This window comes from Xenopus tropicalis, chromosome 3 (genome assembly GCF_000004195.4).
Source record: "Xenopus tropicalis strain Nigerian chromosome 3, UCB_Xtro_10.0, whole genome shotgun sequence".
NCBI classification, from domain to species: domain Eukaryota; kingdom Metazoa; phylum Chordata; class Amphibia; order Anura; family Pipidae; genus Xenopus; species Xenopus tropicalis.
The window spans coordinates 78,260,808-78,287,525 of record NC_030679.2 but is presented as its reverse complement, the minus strand read 5'-3'; the positions used below and the strand labels follow the sequence as shown (position 1 = coordinate 78,287,525).

At 38.3% G+C, this 26,718-nt stretch overlaps 1 protein-coding gene across 1 annotated transcript in view; it reads right to left on the bottom strand.

The window, feature by feature from the left end:
- Positions 1 to 26,718, bottom strand: part of ptpn12 (protein tyrosine phosphatase non-receptor type 12) — a 58,635-nt gene that overhangs the window by 13,260 nt on the left and 18,657 nt on the right. Inside the window, exons 2-10 of the mRNA NM_001030495.1 lie at positions 16,815 to 16,923; positions 15,852 to 15,928; positions 14,817 to 14,912; positions 11,167 to 11,205; positions 10,343 to 10,414; positions 8,911 to 8,970; positions 1,507 to 1,649; positions 760 to 826; positions 576 to 653 (exon numbers count right to left, since the gene is read on the bottom strand). Of these exons, the coding sequence (NP_001025666.1) occupies positions 576 to 653; positions 760 to 826; positions 1,507 to 1,649; positions 8,911 to 8,970; positions 10,343 to 10,414; positions 11,167 to 11,205; positions 14,817 to 14,912; positions 15,852 to 15,928; positions 16,815 to 16,923 (741 nt within the window). The remainder of the gene's footprint in view (positions 1 to 575; positions 654 to 759; positions 827 to 1,506; positions 1,650 to 8,910; positions 8,971 to 10,342; positions 10,415 to 11,166; positions 11,206 to 14,816; positions 14,913 to 15,851; positions 15,929 to 16,814; positions 16,924 to 26,718) is intronic.

The window sequence follows — 26,718 nt, the reverse complement described above, 5'->3', positions numbered from 1 at the left end:
TCAAACTTCAGCTTGAAAACTTCCATGTTTCTAGGTTTTTTCTTTCTTTCTTTTCTTTTCTTTTTTTAAAGGTTTAACCCTGAGGGCAATGAAACATGGTGAGATTTGTCATGTGCTAAAAATTTCCTACTGCGGGCATCAAACCTCTACAGAAATACCGAAATACCCTTCCCAAATACTGTAATTGGTGCAAGCAAATTACATTACTCACCGTGATTTGGCTTAATTGTGGGGAATTCTTCCTTTCACATTTTCCAATTAAGCCAAATCGCCACAAGTAATGTAATTTACTTGAGAAGATTACAATGCTATCAAAGGGCAAGGTATTTCCAAGGAGGTTTGTCACCAGCGGCCGTGAATTATCAATGTAGGCAACAAATCCCCCTGTGTATCATTGCCATTACATAATACCCTAATGCCTTCCCTTGTTTCTTTCCTTATGTCCATTCTTTGTCTATATACATTTCCTTCATTAGGCCTGTAAGTTGCCTATATACAGCACCCACATCATACAAACGATTTTAATCAGCTGAATGTAAGATGGTAAATACAAATGAACCTGTGAAATTGTGTACCTTTGTCTGAACTGCTGAATGTCGTTGCGTCCTCATTTCTTGAATCAAGCTGTATACGTTGAACTCTTCTGGTATCCTCTAAAGAAAGACAGAAAACAGAGTGCACTAAAACAGTGAGTGATCTTATTTTAACATTAGATATTTGCTACATTAAGAAGTCTGTTATACGAGAGAAAAGACTTACACCAGCTTTCAGCAAGTTCCACGTGTAGTCTATTGCACATATTGCTCCAGTCCGCCCACAACCCGCACTATTAAAGTAAAAAAGTCAAGACTTTAGTTCTTGTAGCATTAAATATTGATTTGCCTTCAGAGGCAGCGTCTCTCCATTCTAAAGAAAGCAACATTAGTTAGGGCCACAGCAGATACTGCTGTATTAGAAATGGATCATTAGAAATGGAAATTAGAACAATACATAGCATTACCACATTATCGCTTTGCCCCTTTTCATATACACTAATCCATGACTAGACTACTGAAATAACCTCTTGCTAAATAAACAACAGATGAACTCTTGCTAATAAAATTTTCCTTTTCTTATTTGTACACTCATGCCTGTATAGCAGGGATCCCCAACCTTTGTTACCCGTGAACCACACTCAAATGTAAAAAGAGCCGGGGAGCAAAATAAGGATGTAAATTGTTCATGAGGGTGCCAAATAAGGGCACCCTCATGCCCCCAAGCCAGGAATTTAAAAATAAGCACCTGCTTTGAGGCCATTGGGAGCAACATTCAAGGGGTTGGTAAGCAACACGTTGCTCACGAACCACTGGTTGGGGATCACTGCTGTATAGGTATTACACATGCTGACAATATAACAACTGTCCCTCAATTGTTATGCACAATCATGGCAGGGTAGCATTTCCTAATAAATCTTTAAAGCATTACTAGCCTCATTAAATATACATATCTCCACATAGTGGCACTTACCTGCAATGTATACATAAAGGTACATCATCATGAGCCTGGTAATGTCGCATTAAGCCAATCATATCCAGAATAGAATCAAATGATGATGGAACATCATGGTCTGGCCAGTTTACATAATGAAACTGATGAATTGTACGTGTTTCCTGGGAGGAAATGAGGTAAACAAAGTGGTCAGTGTCTACAATGAGGACCATGAGATCTATTCCCATGCTGTTTAGAAAAGCTTTGCAAACCTATCATACTTCTATTCTATATGTGAACTTTGACACCGATTTCTGCACACAATTGCTTCTTATTCCTAACTGGCTGCTACCCATTGATTGTAAGGCTCACAGGTACCCTTTCATCCAATACATACCCAATCCGATCAACTACAAAATGAACTGAATAAAAATATATGCATGCCAAATGTAAGGAGCCAATATGCACTCCCCTCATCCCTACTAAATTATTATGTTTATGGGATAGTTCACCTTCAATTTAACTTTCAGTATATTACAGAATGTCCTATTCCTAGCAACTTTGCAATTGGTCTTCATTATTAATTTATTTATAGTTTTTGAATTATCTGCCTTCCTCTTCTTCATTTTTCCAGTTATCAAAAGGGGGTCATGGATCCCGGCAGCCAAAAAAAAACAAAAAACAACTGCCCTGTAAGCTTACAATTGTATTATTGTTGTAACTTTTTATTACTTACCTTTCCATTTGGCCCCTTTCCTATTCATATTTCAGTCTCTAATTCAAACCACTACCTGGTTGCTAAGGTAAACAAGACCCTAGCAACCAGATAGCGGCTGAACAAAAAAAAAAAAAACCAAATCATTCAATAACCAAAAATTAAAATAATTTGCAAATTGTCTCAGAATATCAATCTCTATGTTGTACTGAAAGTTGATCTAAAGGTGAACAATTTCTTTAAATCAGTCTGTCCTACATGGAGGGTAAGATGATGGCTCATCTTTAGAAAGTTCCACAGACTGGTGCAATTTTTTTCCCCAAAGGAAGAACCTTCCCAGTAGAAACTGGGGGTGCCTAACATTCTGACACCACCCTGTAAATTTCCTTGGCTTTTGTTGTCATCTAAAATCTTTATACTGTAAGCTCTAATCAACAGGTTGCTCCAGTCCTATATTTATTCTGTAACTCTATGGTTTTTTTTTGGTTTTTTTTTAATTTTTGTAATTATTGTACCCTGCGTAACATGGTGCCACTAAATCAAAGATGATTATGATAATGGTACTGGACAATCAATTAGAACACATAATTACAAAAACAGATTTTTATTTTAACAGGCTTTATTCCATAAACTGGAAATTTCCTAGCTACATTTGACCAAACCATCCAAATCCTTTGACCAAACCATCCCTACCTAATCCATTCATTTAAGCAAGTGCTAAAGAACACAATGTGCGTGGTGCACCAGTAACACCTTTATAAAAGATAAAGAAAGAAAAGGAAAACCAACATAAAACATAAACATCTAAAAATTTCCTTTAAAGGAGAAAGAAAGGTAAAAACTAAGTAAGCTTTATCAGAAAGGTCTATGTAAATACAGCCATAAGCACTCACATAAACGCTGCACTGACTTCTCTGAAAAAAATATTACTTGTGTCTGTAATTCCTGTGCCAGAGACACGCAGCTTTCTGTTCTCTGCTCTTTCCTGCTCGCCCTCTCTCAAGAATGCCAAGAACTCACTCCCCCCCCCCCCCTAGGAATGTGGATCTGAGCCAATCAGCAGGAAGCTGACTCAATGGGGGAAGTCACAAAAGTGGTGATATTGCGAAAAAATAAAAGTGGAGACAGATTTGTCGGATTTTCCACCATATTCACCAAACCTCTATCTCCACTTTTGTGAATTTGTCTTTTAAACAGACAGTTTTCAGATTTTGTCATTTTACCAACAATTTTTTTGTATGAATTTGTCTTTAGCTCTTAGTAAATATTAGTAAATCCATCAAACCCAGTCCCACAGCTACAGGAGCCTTGGGATATGGATTTTAACAGCAGGATTTTGCCATTTCTCATTTCACTTTAGGGGCATTTCCTGAAGGGTCATTTTAGTTTTCCCAGGGAAACTATACATCATTTTTTCAGGACAATCTGGGCTTTCTAATGTTCTATATTTCTGTGTAATTCCACTTCTGTAATAAGATTTAAGGGTCTAAATACCTTCTTCTCTAGCCCCTACTGATTACTGGTCAGCAGCAATAGAGGTCCAACAGGACTAGGGCCCACCGGGTCTTTATCCAGTGCCCTGTTGGGCCAGTCCAACCCTGTACCCTAATATCCCAGTTTGGGTGCCAGTGTGCATGTGCTGTTTGCTGATCCCCAAGATGGCTGCTGGGAACAGGTGGGGGGCAATGCTGTCAGGCAGCTCTGTAGTTCTGGACATGCTATGGGGGCACAGATAACTTGGGGCACCTGTGTCAGTGAAGTGAGGGGGCACTGCTGCTAAAACTAAAAATTTGCCTTCGAGGCTTTACTTTTAATAAAAATATATACAATATATTAATTCAAAATGTTATTATTGCCTCACTGATTAAGCTAAAATTAGCATAATAGTGCAAATGTGAGGTAAAAACTTGATCCCCCAATGGGGCCCCCACCAGAGGTGTGAAATGGAGACTGGGTGAAACAAAACAAAACAGAAGAGCTTAGAATTGATCTGACAGAGTTGTACTAAGCTTTACTCCATTTTGAAAATGTCGCTAAAATGTCGTATAAATGTCGTTTAAACGACAAATTCACAAAAGTGTCTGTAAACTGTTTTTATTTCACCAAAAACAGAAAAGTGGCAGTTGAGTCAGAATTTAGGCGGATTTCTGTTTGTGAATCTGGAGAAAGTGTTTTCCACCACTTTTACTGCAAAAAAGGGCTACCTCCACTTTTGTGAATTCCCCCCATAGTCTTACTGAGCATGTTCACTTGGGTCTGCATGTCTGTGCAGGAGTGAGGCATTTTGGGAACTTTCTTTACACAGAAAGTTCATCTGAATGGGAGAAATTTGGGGAGACTTAAGGGCACTATTTAGACAACTGAAGGTATGCCTGCAGCTTGAGATTAACTCTTTACTAGCCTTTCCTTCTCCTTTATAGACCCTGTAAGAACACTAAAAAATTGGTCACTTTTACCAATAAACAACTAAAGAATTGCAGTCTTTGGAAAAAATATGCACTGAACATAAAATAAAAAAATGTGGTAAGAGATATGGTAAGAAAACACAACTTAGGGACAGATGTACCACCTTTCATTTATCAATAACTGAATTCACCCCATAGCACACCCCATGCATGTATTATGTATAAACTGCATTGTCATTAATATCACATTAATGTTTCCTGCAATTCATCAGTATTTGTACATTTAAAGACACAGATTAAAACGCATATAAAAAAGGGTCTTATGGCACATAATACCCTGTCAGGGGGCTCTGTATGGAAAAGTTGGCAGGCGAGAAATCCATATGCTCTGGTTTTGGGTTAGTACATACCACAGACTTTGGTATATCTATGCATATTGGGCATCAAACTGTTAAGTAGACCTTAGGTGTTCCTATTTGGGGTGATTTGCCTCTGTATGCTAGAAATTGCGTGAGATAAATATGGCAAATTGCAACATTTTTAGGCGTTTTTCAGAAAGGTCATAAAAACCACTTCAGGGGTCACCCTACATTTCTGCAGCTTCTACACCCACATAAAACTGCCATGTGTTTATGAATTAGGTAAAGGTAAGCCATGAAATTAGTGTACACAAGGTATATTTTGGGGTCTCTAAGTGCCATGTGCTTTGATAAACTTATGTACAGTGGGCATCAAACTGTTCAGTGGACCCCTGGGGTTCATATTCAGGGTGTTTTATCTTGGTGCCTAATGCTATGTGGGAGCTAAGATGCTGCAAAGTGGAAGCTTTGAGGGGATTTTTGGAAATGTCATCAAAATTGCTAACTTTAGAAAAGCTGTGCGGCTTGGTACTTTGGAGTAGAAAGACACAGGTACCCATTTTAGATTCGGGGGAATGTGTACTTTCCAAAAATATATGACTTTCTGGGGTGAGTGTACTTTATACTAGCTTTTTTCCCCACATATAATTATGTAAATGTGTTGATTTTGCAGGAGCTGAAATGACAGAAATGATAGATCATATGGGGGTATGTTCACATTGGGGCCCCTACATGCCACATACTTAGGTAAACCTATACATATCTGGCTGTTCAGTGGACCCCTGGCATTCAAATTTAGGGTGTTTTATTTGGTTACTTTATGACCTGTAGGAGATAAGATACTATAGACTAGAAGCTATGAAGTGATTTTTCAAAAAATTCGCAAATGTTGATAAAAACCTATAACTTTAGGAAAGCATTGCAACTTGATAGTTTGGAGTAGACAGACAGTCTATCTATTCTGGATTACCCAGAATCTGTTCTTTCCAAAAATTTATAATTTTCTGGGATAAACCTTCTGTTAGTGGAATTTTTGGTCTTAAAATCTAAAGTATGCAGGTTTCTGGAGCAGTGCTTTGGGAATTTGGTAGTGTACTGCTGGGAGTTTTTGACCTATGTCAGTGAGAAATCTCCATAAAACTATATATATTTGGTATTGGCACGTTCAGAAGACATGGGACTTTCCAAATCAGTTGTATTCTCATGCATAAAAATTTTTTTGTTTCTGGAATATGCGTTTATATTTAAACATTTAGAAGCCTATATCTTGTTACAGAATTGGAAACAAAATTCTACCATATTTTGAAAGCTTAGGTTGTCCTCAAAAAACGCCAGAACTGTCAGGCAGTTCAGCTTTGACCAAAACGGCTGGCAGTGAAAGGGTTAAAGGTGCAATGTAATCCAAAGAAGGATTTATGCATTACAACAAGGGATGCACCAAATCCACTATGTTGGGATTCAGCCAAACCCAGAATCCTTTGTGAAAGATTTGCCTGAATACCGATAAAAAGTCATATGATTTTAAGGATTCAGATTGAGTTCGGCCAGGAGCATGGAATTGGCCGAACTCAAATCCCGCTGAAAAAGGCTGAATCTTGGCCAAGTCCCAAAACGAATGCTGTATTTGGTGCATCCCTAATGACAAAAATGTGTTTTCTCTATATCTGTGCAGCAAAAAATTAAGCATAATCTTTATCTAAATTACTAATGACTGTTCTACAGGTTGGGAAAATACAGGGGACTATAATCACATGCTTTTGCTTATTTTCTCCACTTTTCAGTAATGAAAATAAATCAGGCTGCTGAGTAATCATTCGTAACACTGAGCTGAGTATGCTTTTAAGGGGTTGGGGTTATGCAGAAAAGGTGCATTAACAGCATTGGGCCCTACAGATATAAATTTAAAGGAGAACTAAAGTTAAAATCACTAAGGGGTGCCAAAATGTTAGGTTTCCCCCAGTGATTATAATCTCTAACCTAACACCCCATGTCAGTGCTCCTGTTCACAACAAACTGCACTGGCCGATGGTATTTCTGTGGAAGACTCTTGTCGGCACTTCCATCTTCTATTTGTTCTGTTGTGGGCAGGCGCATGACCAGTACACTGAAATTTGAAGTTATACACAAAAGCCAGGCTTTTTCACTCTATATATGCATATGCCTGCCATCACCCAAAGAAAAGAAGACAGAAGAGGAAGGAAGATCACGGCAACAAGCTTTTACAGAAATACCCTGGGCCAGTGCATTTGTCTGCTAATGGAAGCACCAGCTAGGGATATCAGGTAACTAACATTTGACACTTAACTTTAGCAGACATAACCGATTCCACAGTCTGAAAGGAACTCTTGCTATTCTGTGTGTTTGGTAGTTCCCCAATTCCCGCCTTTTCCCATTGTGATGGATTCTGGGAATTCACACTACTTTGCAGAAAATTTGTGCACCACTAAACTTTTTATTTGTTTCTGGAAGTTTATGTAGTGTTTCGGTACCTTTTCTACATAACTGCAGTTGAAAGGGGTTGTGTCAAAAAGGGTAGTATTCTTTCGCTGAAAACACATGCACCAATGACTCTTTCAAGCGAAACAGAGCTAGATCAATAGAGAGCAGACAGTCCATAAGTATAGGAAATATTAAAGCAGCAAAGTATATTTGTGAAATATAAAAGTAATTACAATTTTACTAAACACTGAGCATTGAATTTAGTGAAAAGGCATTTTTTTTTTTTTTTTTTTGGATCTTGTCCTTTTCACCACTAAAACATTACCTCTCTGATAGCAACTCTAGTCAGGAAAGTACTTACTGAACAAAAGTCAGTAACATGTTTATAGTGCACACAATTACACAAAATAAATGAAAGATGTTTATGCAATAAACAAGTTATGGTAGTTACCCAAGCAACAATCACAAAACAAAGGAGTAATGGCCATGATAAACCAAAGAAAAGAATAATTATTCCTCTGTGGGAGTTGGGCTGTGCATACTTTGTGCATACACTGCCTTTGTATACTGGCACACATAAAAAGTAACCAAAGGACTCCTTAGTCACAATTGCATTGTTTAGCTTTTATAAAAGGTACAAACACGCAGACTGTAAGAAAGAGGAATTCATCATGGGCATAGGAAGAATTACTTTACCAAAAGGAGAATTGATGTTATAGAACTGGCCTGCATTACAAAAGAGATTGTAATTGGTAATTCTTTGGTGGGACTAAGAAACTGGTTTGGTGCCATTCTTGAAGAAAGGGGCATATATAACTATAATTTATTAACCAATCAATAGTGACATGTCTCAGAAGCACCCCAATTTCTGGAAGAATCTTTACCTTTTAAGGCACGTATAGGCGCTCATATACAAATATAAAGACCTTTAAAAGGTCTGTAAGATTGCTTACTAATTTTTTACTCCATCACTGTTAGTTTGAGAGATTCCTAGATCTCCTTTGTATCCAATGTATTTATTGGACAGCAACATCATACATGCCTTATTCTTGCACATGCATTCAGGGCACCTCTACCACCATTTGACACTTCATGTACATGGCAGCTCACACAGAGAGCCCAGAGTTCCCTTCTCATTTCTTATTGGCCATGTGCGCAAACAAATTTAAGTACACTGATGAGGGGGTGGTTTTGTACTAAAGTACCGAATGACATTTTTCTGGAAAAATTTCTATGCTCACACCATTTGTTATTGTGCACTGCCCTCATAATGTGTGTGCATGCCCACGCTAGTGCATGGCTTATACTGAACACTGGGTCTGCCCACAACAGATACGTGGGAGGGGGAGATCATGTGCAAGATAACAAAAAGTATTTGCAATACATTTTTAAGCAACTACTACAGTTCAGTAGATTTATTTTAATAAAGTCCCCCTTTAAGGATCACACAGAGTAAATACAGGCTAAAGTAACATGACACAAAAATAGTAACAGTGTGATTCTAATGAATTTCCTGCATACTTACATTCTGGAATTCCAATAACAGTGTTCTAACAAAGTAATCTTTTCTAGACTCTTCACTCTCCTACAAAGAAAACAAGAGTTTACACAACTCACATCTGAGGGTCTTGGAATAAGGTCTTGGATAGTGGAAAACATCTATAAAAGGAACTGCAGCTTACAATAAATATATATACAAATTCTGTTCTGTTGTTAACTGGTTGGTTATTTTGTGATCTCTAAAAAAAAAATGATAAGAATCTTGGAACAGAAGACTAGGTGCAGATTCCTATCTGCAGAGTAGGAAGTTACAAAACTACAAAGAATATTCAAATTCCCTTTATAATGTCTGAACTTGTTACGCACAGGGGAAAGTAAGTGAAAGTCACACTGTTCTCCAATATGGATATAATGGAATAAGAGAAAGTCACATTCTTCAGCCAGCAATATTTATGTATGCATGCATGTTTTTCTTTATCTAGTGCTACTTATGTAGGCAGCGCTGTATTCACTAAAAAAGATGTTTCTTATGCAATGCAAAATACGGCAATTAAGGAGTGGAATATTACCCTACCAGCATAACATGGATATCATATGGATCAAATATGACATTTCTAAACAAACCATGCATAAAGATTTCTAGATCAGCAAAACCAAGATACTCCCTTGGCTGAGAAATTCAACATACCTATAAAAAAAAGCTTGGTAAAGCTAAACAAACACTTTACCATGTTTTATGACATTTGCTACTAAAGCCCATTGCTTCACTGACACTAAATGATGCATTCACTGGTTCCTTAGCAAAGGAAACAATCCAGTGTTTAATTACTATGAACATTTCTTCTCTTAAGTGCCCAGCACCATAAAGCATCAGTGAACAAGGTTTTGTTTTCCATGAGATTTTCCATTATCATATATGCTTTACTTTGTATGCCTGGTGGACTATACTTCATTAATCAGTTTGCTTTTATCTCCCTTCCATGGCATTTGCGGTTATTAAACGTACAGTACTAGGACTCGCAAGTGTCAAAGATAATTTACCACTGAGGTATGTGCATATTTTATAAACAGTGTGTCATGTCATTACCCCTCTATTCAGCTGCAAAACATTTATACAGCCCCTGCATTTTGTTTATCTTGCAAAACTTCAGTTACTGAGATTCTGAGTTTGAGCTATATGGAAAGAAATAATAAGAGCTAGCTATGTTTATTTTACAATTTGCTACTCTATCAACAGATGTTAAATTGTGTTCTATTAATAATAGCAGAATCCAATCATAGATTTCTATATTACTGAGAAAATTTACTGTGACAATGCCACTGTAAAGTCTATGCTTAAGTTTTGAGTGCATCACACACACAACTGATCCATCTTGTGGAATGGACTACATATATTACAATGCCACATGCTACATAATCAGTCCTCTGTGCTCAGGGAAAAATAGTTTGTTACTTACACAAGAGATATGAAATGGACCAAACGTTATGGTCTGCTCTCCATAATTAGGATAATATCGTTCACATTTTTTCTGTTAAAAAGGAGAAGAAAAGCCATACTGAAAAACAAAACTGCAGCATAACCTAGTAAAATAACACAAAGACCTTTGCACCCAGACCTCTGCACTTTTGCACCCAAGATGAGCTTTTTGCTTTTTTTTTTTTTTCCTTGAGCTTTTTGCACCCAAAAGAGTTTGGTAGTCAGAAGTATAACTGCTCGTCTACGGTTTGCACCAATCATTTTGCTATAGGCCCATTTTACTAGCAGCGTTCCTAGAACAAGACATTAGTCATAGCCCATTCTGTACATAAAATAGAGAATAGACTGAAGCCTCAAGTGTATAGGGAATTCAACAGCTCACTTCATATATAAAATTTTACAGCACTGCTTGAGTGGATTTTTTTCCCTTTGGAAACTTCAGATGTAACCACTTTCCTTTCTTCTTTGCATTGCTTTGATAACTTCTTTAGCTCCTACTTTTTATTTGTGAGTTCACCAATCAGGTTTCTATCTTTTCTAGCTCCAACATCTCTTGCCAACTCTTTTTGTTATTTATGTCCTCAGGAAATACAGAGCACATTTTAGCATACGTTCTATTACTGCCATCATGTTTAACATAAGTGTATGTTGACCCTATACATGTAAAAAGTGAAAAATGCATGATCTACCTGGCAAACAGAAAAAAAATTCACACATTATTTTCAGGGTCAGTTTTGTGGGTAAATGTAATTAACCAATGGTAAAACAGAAGTATCTTGAGACATTTTCTGTTCAAATACATACCCGTCCCATTTCAAATTCACGACAAGCCATTACAATTATCTGCAGGAATAAGAACAATTATATCAATAAGACAACACATTTTGATAAAGGACAATGAAACTTTTTTAAAATAAATTCTTAATTTATAGGTATTTATTTTTATGATTTATAGCACAGACAGATTTGACCATTCATTGTGGCATACTGGGGGAAAAGCAATGCTAACAGAAACTGAGTGGGTGAGTTGGCTGTGATCACCAAAATCTTTCTTTCCTCCCCACTGCCCCATGCAGCCTGATGCACACTCAGATTTTTACTACACTGTGCATGCCTGAAAAACTCTCCATTCTACTCTCCCCTGATGGATTGTAGTGCATACGCTACATTGTGGGGAAACAGAACTAGTGGTTACTGTCGTAATATGGTAGCGTTATCCAAAACGCCAGAAGCAACGCCAGAACAACTAATCTCCGTTGTCGCGGGCGACTAATCCACCCGATATGCCATCCCATCGTCTTGAATAAAAATCGGTGGGATGGCATATGCGGCGCCGCGAGTTGTCTTGGCATTCAAGCCGGTGGGATGGCATATCATGGAGATTAGTCGCCTGTGACAATGGGCGACTAATCTCCCAGTCTGCCACGGCCCTTAGTCGCAATAGCGCATGATAGAATGCTATATTTATTCTGCCGAAAGCTTTACCAGCCACAGATGCTCCCTCTGATAGCAGCAGCTATTTTAGCTTGTTCTGACTTCACCTTCAGGCAGCATGCAAGCAGGGAACAGCTCTCAGCTCAGATTACAAGGATGGGGGGGGGGAGGAGAAGGGAGGAAGAAAGAGGAGCAAACTGAGCAGGTTTGTGTTGTGCTCTAAAGGATTTTTCTGAGAGCAGGAAGTCTAACACAGAAGATCATGTATACAGAATTGAAGGAAAGAAATGTGGTGTTTCTTTTCCCTGAGGACTCATAGCAGCAGTATTTATGGCTGTATTTACATATACATGACTGTTCTGATAAAGCTTACTTAGTTTTTAAACTTCCTTTTCCTTTAAAGTGGAAATAAACACAAATAGATCATTTTGAGCAATAAAAGCAAATGAAATTATAAACACATCATTTATACTTTGTCACGTATTCCAAACATTTTTTGTGAAATTGCAACTTTTTCTGCATTGCTGGTCCTGACTACATGTGACACTGGAACAATCTATCGGTAGCAAACTGTTCTGATATGTCTCCAGCCCTCACAATGCCTTGCAATCTTCTGTTATTCTTCTTTAACAGTTTGTTCACAGAACATGTAAAAGCATGGGAAACTTAGAGGGGAGCAGACTACTGCTACATTGTTTTAGTGGTATATAAAGTCAGGGCTAGCAGTGGCTGGGATACCAAGGAACAGTTACAAATAACTTGCTTTTCTCAGCTGAGCTACCAGTATGAGGGCTCACATCACACCCTGACAAACAGAATTTGCCCATTTGTTTAACAGGAGCATAATGTTAAAGGAAACTTAAATATAGGGTATATTTGTGGAAGTGGAAGTTGATTACAGAAACGGTTTTTATCATTTAGCAAACAGAAGCAATAAAAAAAGCTTTGCAAAAAGAAATGTTCTGCTGCTTCCAGATCACTGTAGGAAAGATTCCAATTTCTAAATTTCTACATTAGTAACTGAAAAACTAGAAGGACTAGAAAAAAATAGGTTATATTTCCCTAGTACAACACTATTGAATACATATCTATACACTATTGAGTACATATCTATTAGGCATGTTAAACAATAAGCTCCATGCCCTTACTAGTAAGTATTCTATTGAACAGAGTATCAACACACCTCAGCATGCAGGAAACTGTCTCAATCGACTTGCAAACAGGAGAAACATTAGCTGGTAAGTCAAATAACTTTTCGATACATGCAAGTTCATTGTTCAACATGTTTTAATCGACTAAAAAAATAAGCAGTATATCAGGGGCATAGAAATCACACCTGCCTTAAAAAACAATGTAGCAGAATATAATTTCCAATTGCGTTCCAAATGAAAGCAACTAAATTTGCACGTGTAAGAGAAATGTGTACAAGGCCTCAAAACTGCTTCCCCAGGGGAACCGACTCCAGTTATTTAAAAGCAGCCTATAATCCAGTGAGCGTCCTTTCATATTTCTCAAGCTGCATTGTTCTCTGCATCTTAAGTAGCTAGAATGGTCATGTAAGTTTTTATGGGTGAATGATTTTTATTTTTAAAGTAAGAGCATTAACTTCTGAGAATTTCACACATATTATACTTGTTTCCTTCCTTCCCCCCCCCTCCTTTTTATCCACTAAATTTAAAGTTGGACACAATGTAGGGCATATGAAACCATACTTGGAATGTTATGGAAGCTTTGACTTTGTTTGGATAAGTTGCTAAGTACCTTTGAGGTTGCGGTATCCCCAAGGTTCCCCAGAGTTAGCGCACAGTTTGGAACAGAGAGCAGGAAGAATGCAGTGGCAAATGAAACTATGCAGTGCAAGGAGCAGCTTTAGACACAAGTACCTTAAATGAATGCTGTCAATTCATGGAATGGTTGCAGACATTTTCGCTTGACAACTAAGATTGCAGGTAATAAATATCTTTGCTTTTCAAAATTTCAGCCTGGTTGCATAAGTCTAGCAATTAAATGGAAAATACATCCCAGACTTATACTACCTTTATTTTTCTATAAATGTTAAATCAAACATCCTGGCATAGGTTATGTTATAGGAGGAATATCTGCATGTTTGCATATATTCATACTAATGGGTACAGCCACGATTGCATAATGACATCTGAATGCTAATGAAAAAGATTTCACAGATAAATACATTTTTATTTTTAGCTTTGGAATGGGGGTCACTGACCTCCGAAGCCAAAAACTATTGCTGCGAGGCTACAATTTCTATTGTTATACAACAACATTAGGGAATACAGGGTTATGGGAGATAGCTCTTAGTACAAGTTGATCCAGGGACTGGTATGATTGCCATCTTGGTGTCACGAAGGAATTTTTTCCCTTCTGTGGCAAATTAGAGAGGCTTCAGATGGGGGTTTTTTTTTGCCTTGCTCTGGATCAACTAGAAGTTAGGCAGGTTATATATATATATATATATATATATATATATATATATATATATATATATATATATATATATATATTATATATATATATATATATATATAGGCATTATGGTTAAACGTGATGGATGGATGTCTTTTTTCAACCTAACTTACTATGTTACTATGTATTTGTTCCTTTTTGCTTTGAATAAAAACAGCAAAAATTTGCAATTTTTTTTTTATTTTACCACATGACTTTTTCCTGCAGCCATAAAAGTCTATGGGCGTTTTTTCACAGCGAAACCTAGCAAACAAAATCACCATAGCTAATGTTTCTATTTAGACCCTGCTCTATAAATATTTCTGTATCTCTTTCAAATCACTGCCTGGTTGCTAGGTGAAATTGGACCCTAGCAACAAGAAAGCTGCTGAATTTCCAAACTGGAGAGCTGCTGAACAAAAAGCTAAAATCATTAAAAAAATGCAAATAGAAAATGAATACCAACTGCAAATTGTGTCAGAATAACATTCTCTACACTATAATAGATGTGCAAAGGTGAATAACCCCTTTTAAAAATACACTTGAAAAATACTTACAGCAACATTATATTCCCAAATCATCCTCCAGTAATCTATTACTGTGTTTGGTAGTGGTCCCTGGGTGGCAATATATGCTTTTGGCCCATGTACTCCCTGCAAATTGATAAGAAATGATTAGAAAAATCAGTGAAATAATTCAGACACAGGAGTTTACAATTTATTGAAATTGCTAAGGCAGATCAGTAAATAACACATTCCTAAATGCTGTCTTGTCTGGTTCCTCCCAAGATAATACCACATGCATGTCCAGACTTACTGGAACAGGCCTGCACCAATGTAGGGATAACGAAAGGTGAACAGAAAAAGGAAATTCATGAGCCTTAGTATCCTGCATAATTCTGCTGTTCATGGGAAATGCTACATATTAAATGGTATGTCAGGGCTTTGGCTGACCTGTTTAATTTCTACTGCTGCCCTTAAGCAAAGTAAAATAGCACTATGAAAATGTCTACAAGAAAGGCAGCAGGGATCGAACAGCATACAGTAGTAACAAATTCCAGAGTGCAATATAATACACAGACCATAGCAGACATTTAGACCTAGTTCCCCCAGATAAGTACACCCATTAGAGAGTTAAAGGAAAACTATACCCCCCGGGCTATAAAAGCCCCCATAACACCGCTACCTTATCGCATAGTTTCTAACTTAAAAAACTGTCCCTATCGCTAACCCCTAGCTAAAAGAGCAACAACATCCCCGCAACTAAACAGTCTTTGGGTCTCTCCGATATGAACCCTGCTTGTGCATACGCAGTTGGCGGTAGCAGGAAATCTGCTTAACCTGTGCATGCACAAGCAGGGTCCGTGTCGGCCAGGTACGCAGCTTTCCTACTCCTTTAAAAAAACAGTGATGTGATTAAATCTGTCTGTTAATGTACTCTGCAAAAATGGCTTTACATTTTATTCCAGAACTTTACATTATATTTCAGAACTGGCGCCACTGTTATTAATAAGAAAGAACACAGAAATATAGGAAGGACAGTATTTGTTTCCAGAAAAGGTGGCAATACTATAATGTGCGTATAATAAATACCTTGATGAAATTTGCATTGATGTAATCGGATTCATGTGATGGAACTTTTAGTGCAAGTCGTACTCTGCTGTGATCGACTGTAGGGGAGATACACAAACATGTTTTAGATCAAAAGATGTGACTAAGAAGGTGGTGCTTATAAACATGTTTTCTATGCCATCCCTGTAACAAATATTTTTTTTTCCTATTCTGCTAGCCAGGCAAAATAAACTTTTCTTATACTTTATAAATTATACAAATCTTACTTCCAATGGTCTTGGAATTCACAACCATCCCTTTGCATCATCCCAAAATCTTGTTAACACACCATTGCAGAAACCTAATGCTCATGCCCAGATTACACAATTATGCCTCAGGCATAGAGGCAGTGCAATGAAGCAGACTGTAACTGGCCAAACAAAAGTGTCCAGAGAAAATCATCTCGGCATCAGGTGTATACAGCTTGTGAGCAAAAGCCAGAAAGCTTATCAAGATGTGCTGCAATGAGCAGAGTGCTCCTCCATTTGTCCCAAAGCACTTTCACACATTCAACAGCAGTGAACGGAAGGAGGTCAGCACTAAAGCAGACACTGAGCAAGTTTGTGCTGTTTAACATGCTTTAGTAAACTGTGCATATAGCTTTTAAGCATACGTCTTTACTTTATTGATGTGCGTCCCTTTACAATGATACTGACACTTTTAAACTACAGCTAGAACTGGCCTCCTGATAGAAACCTAATATGTGCACAGCTCAGACTTGAAGAAGCATCCACCTATCTGCCAAAGCAGCACACGGCCTGTGCATTAGATGAAATCCCACCCCATGATACACTATAGAAGCAGGTGGGGAAGTGTGAGAAACAAATGTAAATGCACAACTGAGTGCTAATTTATACAATATATCCAATACTGCCTTAGTTTATGTGTCAGTATCACCATAAACACTTTGTTCATATTTGGATGCATATTGAAATAATAACTTACATGGTAGAATATCTTTATATCTGTTCTTTTTAACATTTTCTTCTTTTTCGCCAGTAATTGTAGGATAAATCTTGTCAGTCCTGTACTTAGTTGACAGTCTTCTAAGTTTCTAAAAATTAATATAAAAATTAGATGAAAACATGTTCTTGCCGAGATGTTATGACTTTATATAAAAGAACCTGCAAAAACTTGTTTACTTATTTATTTAAGGCTCACCACTATACAGTTGTGTTCAATAGTACTTAGTGCAAAGTAATAGCTAAGCTGGTATAACTTCACAGTTTCTCTCTATAAACACTTTAAGAAAACTTATGGGCGTGACAGTGATTTGCCACCAACAACTTCTCGGGCATGCCCTGATGATAGCAGCACACTATCTGCTGGCTTCTTGTAGATGGAGGGCTATGGGAGGTAATAAAGAAATTTATAGCCAAGAAGACAAAGAAAATGGCATCCTAAGGCTATTCTGTCACAAATGCATCAGTAAATAGCATTTCCCCAGCAGAATCTTGCATTGAAATCTGTTTTTCAAGAGAGAAAACAGATTTTTGTTATATTTAATTTAAAAATTTGACATGGGACTAGCAGGGGTGCTGTGCCATGAGGCAGCCAGGACCCCTGAGGCAGCGCTGGGGGCTAGCCATAATCTTAGTTTCTCAGTTGCCTCCAGTCATGTGATTTGTGCTTTTATAAACCCCAGTCACTCTTTACTGCTGCACTGCAAGTTGGAGTGAAATCTGCTGACAAATTTCTTTTCTGGAATGGCTGACCACCATAATCAGTTATCAGTTATATCAGTTTATAGTCCAGATAAAACATACAGCTGAGTCAATTTTTTAAAAATGTACTATTCTATTTCTAGTTCTATTTAAATTACTATTTACCATTTAGTAAACTGGGCCCTTATTGTTTATGACAATTTTCTTTCTATGGGTAATTTCCCATTTCCATTGTGATCAAACTTTTAAAGCAAATTTGCTCTTTCTCTGTAATATTAAAACAGTATCATGTACCTGAACCCAACTAAGATATAATTAGTCCTTATTGGAGGCAAAACAATCCTACCAAATTTATTTAATGTTTAAGTGATTTTTTTAGTAGAGTATGCAGGTCGGGAAAGACCCCTTATCTGGAAAACCCCAGGTCCTGAACATTCTGGATAATAGGTCCAACATCTGTACTCTGCTAATGCAAGAAGTATGGCAGCTCACACTTGCTGATGCACTGTATATTATTTACAGTGGCTTGCAAAAGTATTCGGCCCCCTTGAACTTTTCCACATTTTGTCACATTACAGCCACAAACATGAATCAATTTTATTGGAATTCCACGTGAAAGACCAATACAAAGTGGTGTACAAGTGAGAAGTGGAACGAAAATCATACATGATTCCAAACATTTTTTACAAATAAATAACTGCAAAGTGGGGTTTGCGTAATTATTCAGCCCCGAGTAAATACTTTGTAGAACCACCTTTTGCTGCAATTACAGCTGCCAGTCTTTTAGGGTATGTCTCTACCAGCTTTGCACATCTATAGACTGAAATCCTTGCCCATTCTTCTTTGCAAAACAGCTCCAGCTCAGTCAGATTAGATGGACAGCGTTTGTGAACAGCAGTTTTCAGATCTTGCCACAGATTCTCGATTGGATTTAGATCGGGACTTTGACTGGGCCATTCTAATACATGGATATGTTTTGTTTTAAACCATTCCATTGTTGCCCTGGCTTTATGTTTAGGGTCGTTGTCCTGCTGGAAGGTGAACCTCTGCCCCAGTCTCAAGTCTTTCGCAGACTCCAAGAGGTTTTCCTCCAAGATTGCCCTGTATTTGGCTCCATCCATCTTCCCATCAACTCTGACCAGCTTCCCTGTCCCCGCTGAAGAGAAGCACCCCCAGAGCATGATGCTGCCACCATATTTGACAGTGGGGATGGTGTGTTCAGAGTGATGTGCAGTGTTAGTTTTCCGCCATACATAGCGTTTTGCATTTTGGCCAAAAAGTTCCATTTTGGTCTCATCTGACCAGAGCACCTTCTTCCACATGTTTGCTGTGTCCCCCACATGGCTTGTGGCAAACTGCAAATGAGACTTCTTATGGTTTTCTGTTAACAATGGCTTTCTTCTTGCCACTCTTCCATAAAGGCCAACTTTGTGCAGTGCACGACTAATAGTTGTCCTCTTGGCTGCATTTCTGATCAGCGCTCTCCTTGTTCGGCCTGTGAGTTTAGGGGGACGGCCTTGTCTTGGTAGGTTTACAGTTGTGCCATACTCCTTCCATTTCTGAATGATCGGTGGAACAGTGCTCCGTGGGATGTTCAAGGCTTTGGAAATCTTTCTGTAGCCTAAACCTGCTTTAAATTTCTCAATAACTTTATCCCTGACCTGTCTGGTGTGTTTTTTGGACTTCATGGTGTTGTTGCTCCCAATATTCTCTTAGACAACCTCTGAGGCCGTCACAGAGCAGCTGTATTTGTACTGACATTAGATTACACACAGGTGCACTCTATTTAGTCATTAGCACTCATCAGGCAATGTCTATGGGCAACTGACTGCACTCAGACCAAAGGGGGCTGAATAATTACGCACACCCCACTTTGCAGTTATTTATTTGTAAAAAATGTTTGGAATCATGTATGATTTTCGTTCCACTTCTCACGTGTACACCACTTTGTATTGGTCTTTCACGTGGAATTCCAATAACATTGATTCATGTTTGTGGCTGTAATGTGACAAAATGTGGAAAAGTTCAAGGGGGCCGAATACTTTTGCAAGCCACTGTATTATTATATTATAAAGACTTTCTTAGAGATGGATCAGAGGATCCACTTGCAAGAGCTTACATGCTAATTAGGGTTCAGATTTAGCTAAGCTTTTGAGGTAAAGTCTGTATTTAGACATTCACCTGGCACTGCTGGTACATGTGTATTTCAAACTGAAAATGCACATTTAGATCTTTTTGGGCCAAAGTGCAGGGTAAAGTACAGTAAGTATTAAATGTATAACGAATTTTTGTTTTTTTGTCTTGCGGGCCCTTTAAATGGCACATCGCTAATTAGTACAGTAGGACATTGCAGGATTGATTTCACAATGGCTGACAAACTACCTGATGGAACATATTTCTAAACATCCATGCGATAATACTAGTAGTATTGCAGCAATAAAGGACATTAACTGAAATCACCATGTGCAATACATGGCTAATGCCAGGTTCTGCTTACTCATTCACTAGACTTGTGACAAGGTTTTACCACATATGGCAGAAAGGATGTCACTGTAACAACTGAAAAAGGCAAAAACACACTTCCTGCTTTTTCAGTGGTCACAGGCACCACTCAAGGCGGACAACTCAAAATCTTACGTTTCTATTTTTTCTTGTTTTTTTCCATTGAGGGTTAAAGCTATTCAATTTTCAAAAGGATAAAAGATTTTACAATTCAGAGATTTAAAATAATGCCCCACCCCCTTACATTTATTGTGTTTTAGAGCAAACGCAGGTCCATGAAGAGACACAACCTCTACAATAAATAAAGAAGGGAGAGTGCATTATAAAGTAAACTGGCTAGCAGCTTTATAATTGGCTTAAAAAACATCCTAAAGAAAAACTAAGCCCCCTTGAGTAGAAAAGCCCCACGCGACTGCCCCTCATCTCCCCCACCTCACTATTTTATAAAAAAGTGCCCCTATTTGAACAACTGAAATACAAATTAGTGCTGGGCGGTATACCGGTTTAACCAGTATACCGTTTTTTTAAAAAAAAAACGGTATGAGTTTTAAACATACCGCTATACCGGTATGCGCGCCTCCTGCTGTTTTTCTCCAATCACATCCGGGTTGCGCCCGTGCGTACGTGACGTCGGCGCGCATGTGACGTCAGCGCGCACGCGACGTCGCTAGGACGCATCGCTGGAGCTGGAGGAACCACAAGTTGGGTAAGTTCTGCTGGGGGGTTGTGGCTGGGGTTGGGGGGGTTGTGGCTGGGGTTGGGGGGGCTGGGGTTGGGGTTGTTGGGGGGGGGCTGGGGGCCACCAATATTTATTATTTATTTTTTATTTATATACCGTCAAATACCGTGATACCGATATAATTTTGAAAAATACCGTGATATAAATTTTTGGTCATACCGCCCAGCTCTAATACAAATGCAGAGCAGCATGTCACTTTGCCAATGATTTATCAATGTTTGGGGGGTTTTACGATTCAAGTTTTTTGTGCTAAAATTAAAGTTAGGTTCAAGAACTCTAAATTCTGGTTATTTAGCAAGTGCAAAAATACGAAAAAATCTAATGGAAAAATTTGGTAGCTAAAAGCTTGCAACTTCACGTAGAAGTCAATACAGGCAAAATCAAGCTGTATTTCCAATTCAAGATTTTTTAGGTTTTTTTATTCAAATCGGATTTTCCATAGTAATGAAAAAAGCAAACATTTGAATTTTTTTTTTTTTTTAACATGCAAGTTTATTCAAATTAGAAAAAAACTCTTGAATTCACAAACTCGAAAACTGATCCATAAGCCCATAAATGTTATACTTCCTTGACCTTCTAGTGATCCCAGTTACTCACAAACCATTGTAGCAAGTAATGTTCAGTGTTGTGTAAGATTCATAGAGCAAACACATGGCTATGATATTTTGTAGGGTATTTCACTGGATGATTTTTCATTGTACCTATTTACAATATGTTCCTCCTACGCACTAACCAAAGGAAAACCTCAAGTCAAAGCTCTATTTGCTTACATTGTACTTCAAACAGATACAAAGAATCGGCCTGTTCAGTCTGTCCTTTCCATTTTCATCAAAAGCTTTAAATAACATGCATTTATCTTTACATGGATTCTCTATTTTGAGTTATTTACCCAAAACAGAATTGGGCACATGGGCAACAGTGTTCGTTTTGATGCACTGCTTACAATTGTGGTATACACAAAAACAGAAGACTTGTGTCCCCCAGACTGCACCTTGTAAGCAAACATGCCTCAAAAAAAAAAAAAACCTAATGGAATTTGGCTATCTACATAATGCTAAAAGTAAATTTTAGCATTATGTAAACTTTAAAGGGCAACTTTAAAGTTCACACACAAGACATAAAAAAGCTGAATAATGGGAAAACATTGGCATATAATGGCATTGTGTGAAAAAATAAATAAATAAATAAAAAGCTGAAGCACCTTAAACCACCCCGTATAGATGAGGGGGATGAGGCCCAGCTATTGTTGCAAATGGAGGAGGCTTCAAAACTGGGTCAAGTTGTTATTATGGGGGACTTTAATTATCCGGACATTGACTGGAGTAATGGGGTGGCTAAGTCAGAAAAAGCTAGTAGGTTTGTAAATATGCTAAATGACAACTTTTTATTTCAGGCAGTTCAAGAACCCACTAGGAATGACGCTATTTTGGACCTGGTGATTTCTAATAATAATGAACTTATCTCTAACATTTGTGTGGGTGAGCATTTGGGGAACAGTGATCACAACATGGTCTCCTTTGAGATAATGCTGCAGAGACAGCGCTATAAGGGAGTAACTAAAACACTCAATTTTAGACGTGCAGACTTTGCCAGTATAAGGGCATCTCTGCAATGTGTCAACTGGGAAAGGCTTTTCATGGGGTTAGACACAGAAGGAAAATGGAACATCTTTAAAACATTGCTTTGTAGGTATACACAACAGTATATCCCCCTAGTAAGCAAGGAGAGGCATCGCAAAGCGAAACCTTTATGGCTGAATAAAAGAGTTATTGTCGAGGTTGGTAAGAAAAAACGTGCTTTTAGGGCATTCAAGTTAGCTGGGACAGCGGAAACTTTCATCAGGTACAAGGAAGCAAATAAAGCATGCAAAAAAGCTATCAGGCAAGCTAAAATAGAGATGGAAAGGGATATTGCAGCTAGGAGTAAAAAGAATCCAAAATTATTTTTTAATTATGTGAATAGTAAAAAAATGAAGCAAGAAGGGGTGGGAACTTTATTATCACGGGGGGGTACGTTGGTTGATGAAAACGGGGAAAAAGCTGAAATTTTGAACTCTTATTTTTCATCTGTCTATACATCTGAGGAGCCAGATAATGAAGGCTTCCCTTGTAATATGCCCAGTTCTAGTAATTTAGCTACTGACGCATGGGTCACTCGGGAGGAAATTCAAAAGAGACTTGAACATGTAAAGGTAAACAAAGGTCCAGGGCCGGATGGGATTCATCCCAGGGTATTAAATGAGCTGAGCGCTGTGATTGCCAAACCTCTTCACTTAATTTTTCAGGATTCATTGAGGTCTGGCATGGTGCCAAGAGACTGGCGGATTGCTAATGTGGTGCCGTTATTTAAAAAGGGATCCCGTTCTCAGCCTGAAAACTATAGGCCTGTTAGTCTGACATCAGTAGTAGGAAAACTTTTGGAAGGGGTAATAAGGGATAGGGTACTTGAATACATTGCAGTTCACAATACTATTAGTTTGTGCCAGCATGGTTTTATGCGTAACAGATCTTGCCAGACTAATTTAGTTGCCTTTTATGAGGAGGTGAGTAGGAACCTTGATGCTGGAATGGCAGTTGATGTCATCTACTTGGACTTTGCTAAAGCGTTTGATACAGTACCTCACAGAAGGTTAATGATCAAATTAAGGAATATTGGCCTAGAACATAATATTTGTAATTGGATAGAGAACTGGCTGAAGGATAGAGTACAAAGAGTGGTTGTAAATGGAACATTTTCTAATTGGACCAGTGTGGTTAGTGGAGTACCGCAGGGGTCAGTCCTTGGGCCTTTGCTGTTTAACTTGTTTATTAATGACCTGGAGGTGGGCATAGACAGTACTGTTTCTATTTTTGCTGATGACACTAAATTGTGCAAAACTATAAGTTCCATGCAGGATGCTGCCGCTTTGCAGAGCGATTTGACAAAATTAGATAACTGGGCAGCAAACTGGAAAATGAGGTTCAATGTTGATAAGTGCAAAGTTATGCACTTTGGTAGAAATAATATAAACGCAAACTATCTACTGAATGGTAGTGTGTTGGGGGCATCCTTAATGGAGAAGGATCTAGGGGTTTTTGTTGATAACAAGTTGTCTAATGCCAGGCAGTGTCATTCTGTGGCTACTAAAGCAAATAAAGTGCTGTCTTGTATAAAAAAGGGCATTGACTCAAGGGATGAGAACATAATTTTGCCTCTTTATAGGTCCCTGGTAAGGCCTCACCTTGAGTATGCAGTGCAGTTTTGGGCTCCAGTCCTTAAGAAGGATATTAATGAGCTGGAGAGAGTACAGAGACGTGCAACTAAACTGGTTAAGGGGATGGAAGATTTAAACTATGAGGTGAGACTGTCGAGGTTGGGGTTGTTTTCTCTGGAAAAGAGGCGCTTGCGAGGGGACATGATTACTCTGTACAAGTACATTAGAGGGGATTATAGGCAGTTGGGGGATGTTCTTTTTTCCCATAAAAACAATCAACGCACCAGAGGTCACCCCTTTAGATTAGAGGAAAGGAGCTTCCATTTGAAGCAGCGTAGGTGGTTTTTCACGGTGAGGGCAGTGAGGTTATGGAATGCCCTTCCTAGTGAGGTGGTAATGGCAGATTCTGTTAATGCCTTTAAGAGGGGCCTGGATGAGTTCTTGATCAATCAGAATATCCAAGGCTATTGTGATACTAATATCTACAGTTAGTACTAGTGGTTGTATTTATAGTTTATGTATGTGAGTGTATAGATTGGTAGGTGTGGGTTAGGTGTGCTGGGTTTACTTGGATGGGTTGAACTTGATGGACACAGGTCTTTTTTCAACCCTATGTAACTATGTAACTATGTAACCTTGTGTGTTTTGCATAGGGGAACATTTCAACAGAAAAGTTATGTGCAAGGGAAAATGCTTAATAAATATGTGATTTATTTTACACCACTGTTATGTAATAAAAGTATCATTTGACAGTCGCCTGTTTAAAAGCAAGCATCTAATTGGTTGCTATAGGTTACTGCATGTTTTAACTTATTATATACAAATGGGGATAAGGCAGATATATGTCAGATCCATTAGAGATTCTCCTAATGCAATACTGAGAGACACGGTTTGGACTATAAATCAGCAAAAACTCAATTCTGCATGATTTAATCCCATATTTTCCCCTAGTACTGCAAACTGCTGAGTGGCTAAAGATAAGATAAAGCTTCCAGCAAATTACTGCACAAAGATTAATGATTTACATTATAAAACAATACTATTCAGTAACACTGTTCCATAGTATAAACAGGGAAATATTGGGTTTTATGTGATTGTTCCACTGGGTAGGAGTATACTTAAATGCAGAAGTTAAGCTGTCAAATTCAGGAATAAACTCATTTGGCAGTTTAACTTCTGCATTTAGTGTGTTCCTTCCAGGTGGAACTTTCCTATTAGTGTTAAAGCAGTACCAGCTACTTTAATTTAAGGATGGACCCAGTACTTTTTACTGTTTTATTTGATATATTTTACAGTCTAAGACATGTTTAGGTACAAACCTTAAAGGACAAGGAAAGGCAAAGTCACTTGGGGGTGCCAAAATGTTAGGCAGCACCCCCAAGTGACTTTCATCGCTTACCTTGTACCCTGGGCTGGTGCCCCTGTTAATTAGAGAACAGCACCAGCCCGGGGTACCTGGGGCGATGCGCTTCCTCCTTCCTGCTTCGTTAAGCCGTGACTGTGAGTCAGGCGCATGCGCAGTAGAGTGAAAAGCCGACTTCTCTGTTAAAGTTCGGCTTTTCACTCTACTGCGCATGCACGCGGCGATACAGGAAGGAGGAAGCGCTGCAGCTACCCCGGGCTGGTGCTGTTCTCTCCCAACAGGGGCACCAGCCCGGGGTAAAAGGTAGGCGATTAAAGTCACTTGGGGGTGCCTAACATTTTGGCACCCCCAAGTGACTTTGCCTTTCCATGCCCTTTAAGACCCCTAGGGTTCATTGACCAGGAACTTAGACTTTCATAGCACCATTCACAGCTCTATTCTCACAAGTAGGCAAAACAATGCAGTGTTTTGCAAAACAAAATATATCCACACACACCCTGTGTGACTGCACCACATAGCAAGAGTATTTAATAGTGTTTTATTTTCCAGGATTATTGTATTGGATCAGGCAAAAATGCGAGTGTTCAGGCAGGTCTTTTTATTATAAAAGTAGGTCACACAGACACAGAAAATAAACCTATGGCTATAATGCTGACTAATTATGGAAAAGTAAAACAAATGCCACTTTAGGAGATAGCTAGGGATTAGTAAAGATAAGAAAATAATATTGTAGCATTTTTTTTTTTTTTTTTTTTTTTAAATGGCCAAGAGGAACAGATTCATGAGAGTTTATGAACAATATTTTATCTTACCAGAATCTGCAGAACAGGCCCCAATTACATATTAATATATTCTAATATACACATGGTAAACCTATCGTGCATAATACATTTTACCAATACATATAAGATTTTTTTTCAATACAATACATTTTTATTTGCAAATATTATAAAGTGTCCAGACTGTTGTTGTTAAACAGAAAAGGTTAGAAAATAGTTAATGTAGTACAAAATCAAAGTATACACATAGTTCAAACAAGGGAAAGGACAATATAGTTGATGTACATTAAAACATTTGCTGTTCAAAGTAACAAGATTTATTTTTATTTATTTCCTGAAGTTTTTTGAATGTGGGAGGAAAACAAAGCAAAAGCACGGAAAGAATATACACACTCCTTAGGGCTCTGGCACATGGGGAGAGTAGTAGCGCGCAACAAAACTCCCTGTTCGCGGGCGACTAATCTGCCCGAGTTGCCTTCCCCTGCCATCCCACCGGCGACTTACAATGTAAGTCGGCGGTGGGATGGCACATGCGGCGACGCGATTTCGCGTAAATCGCCGAAAAAGACTCGCAAGGCTTTTTCAGCGATTTCCCGAAATCGCGTCGCC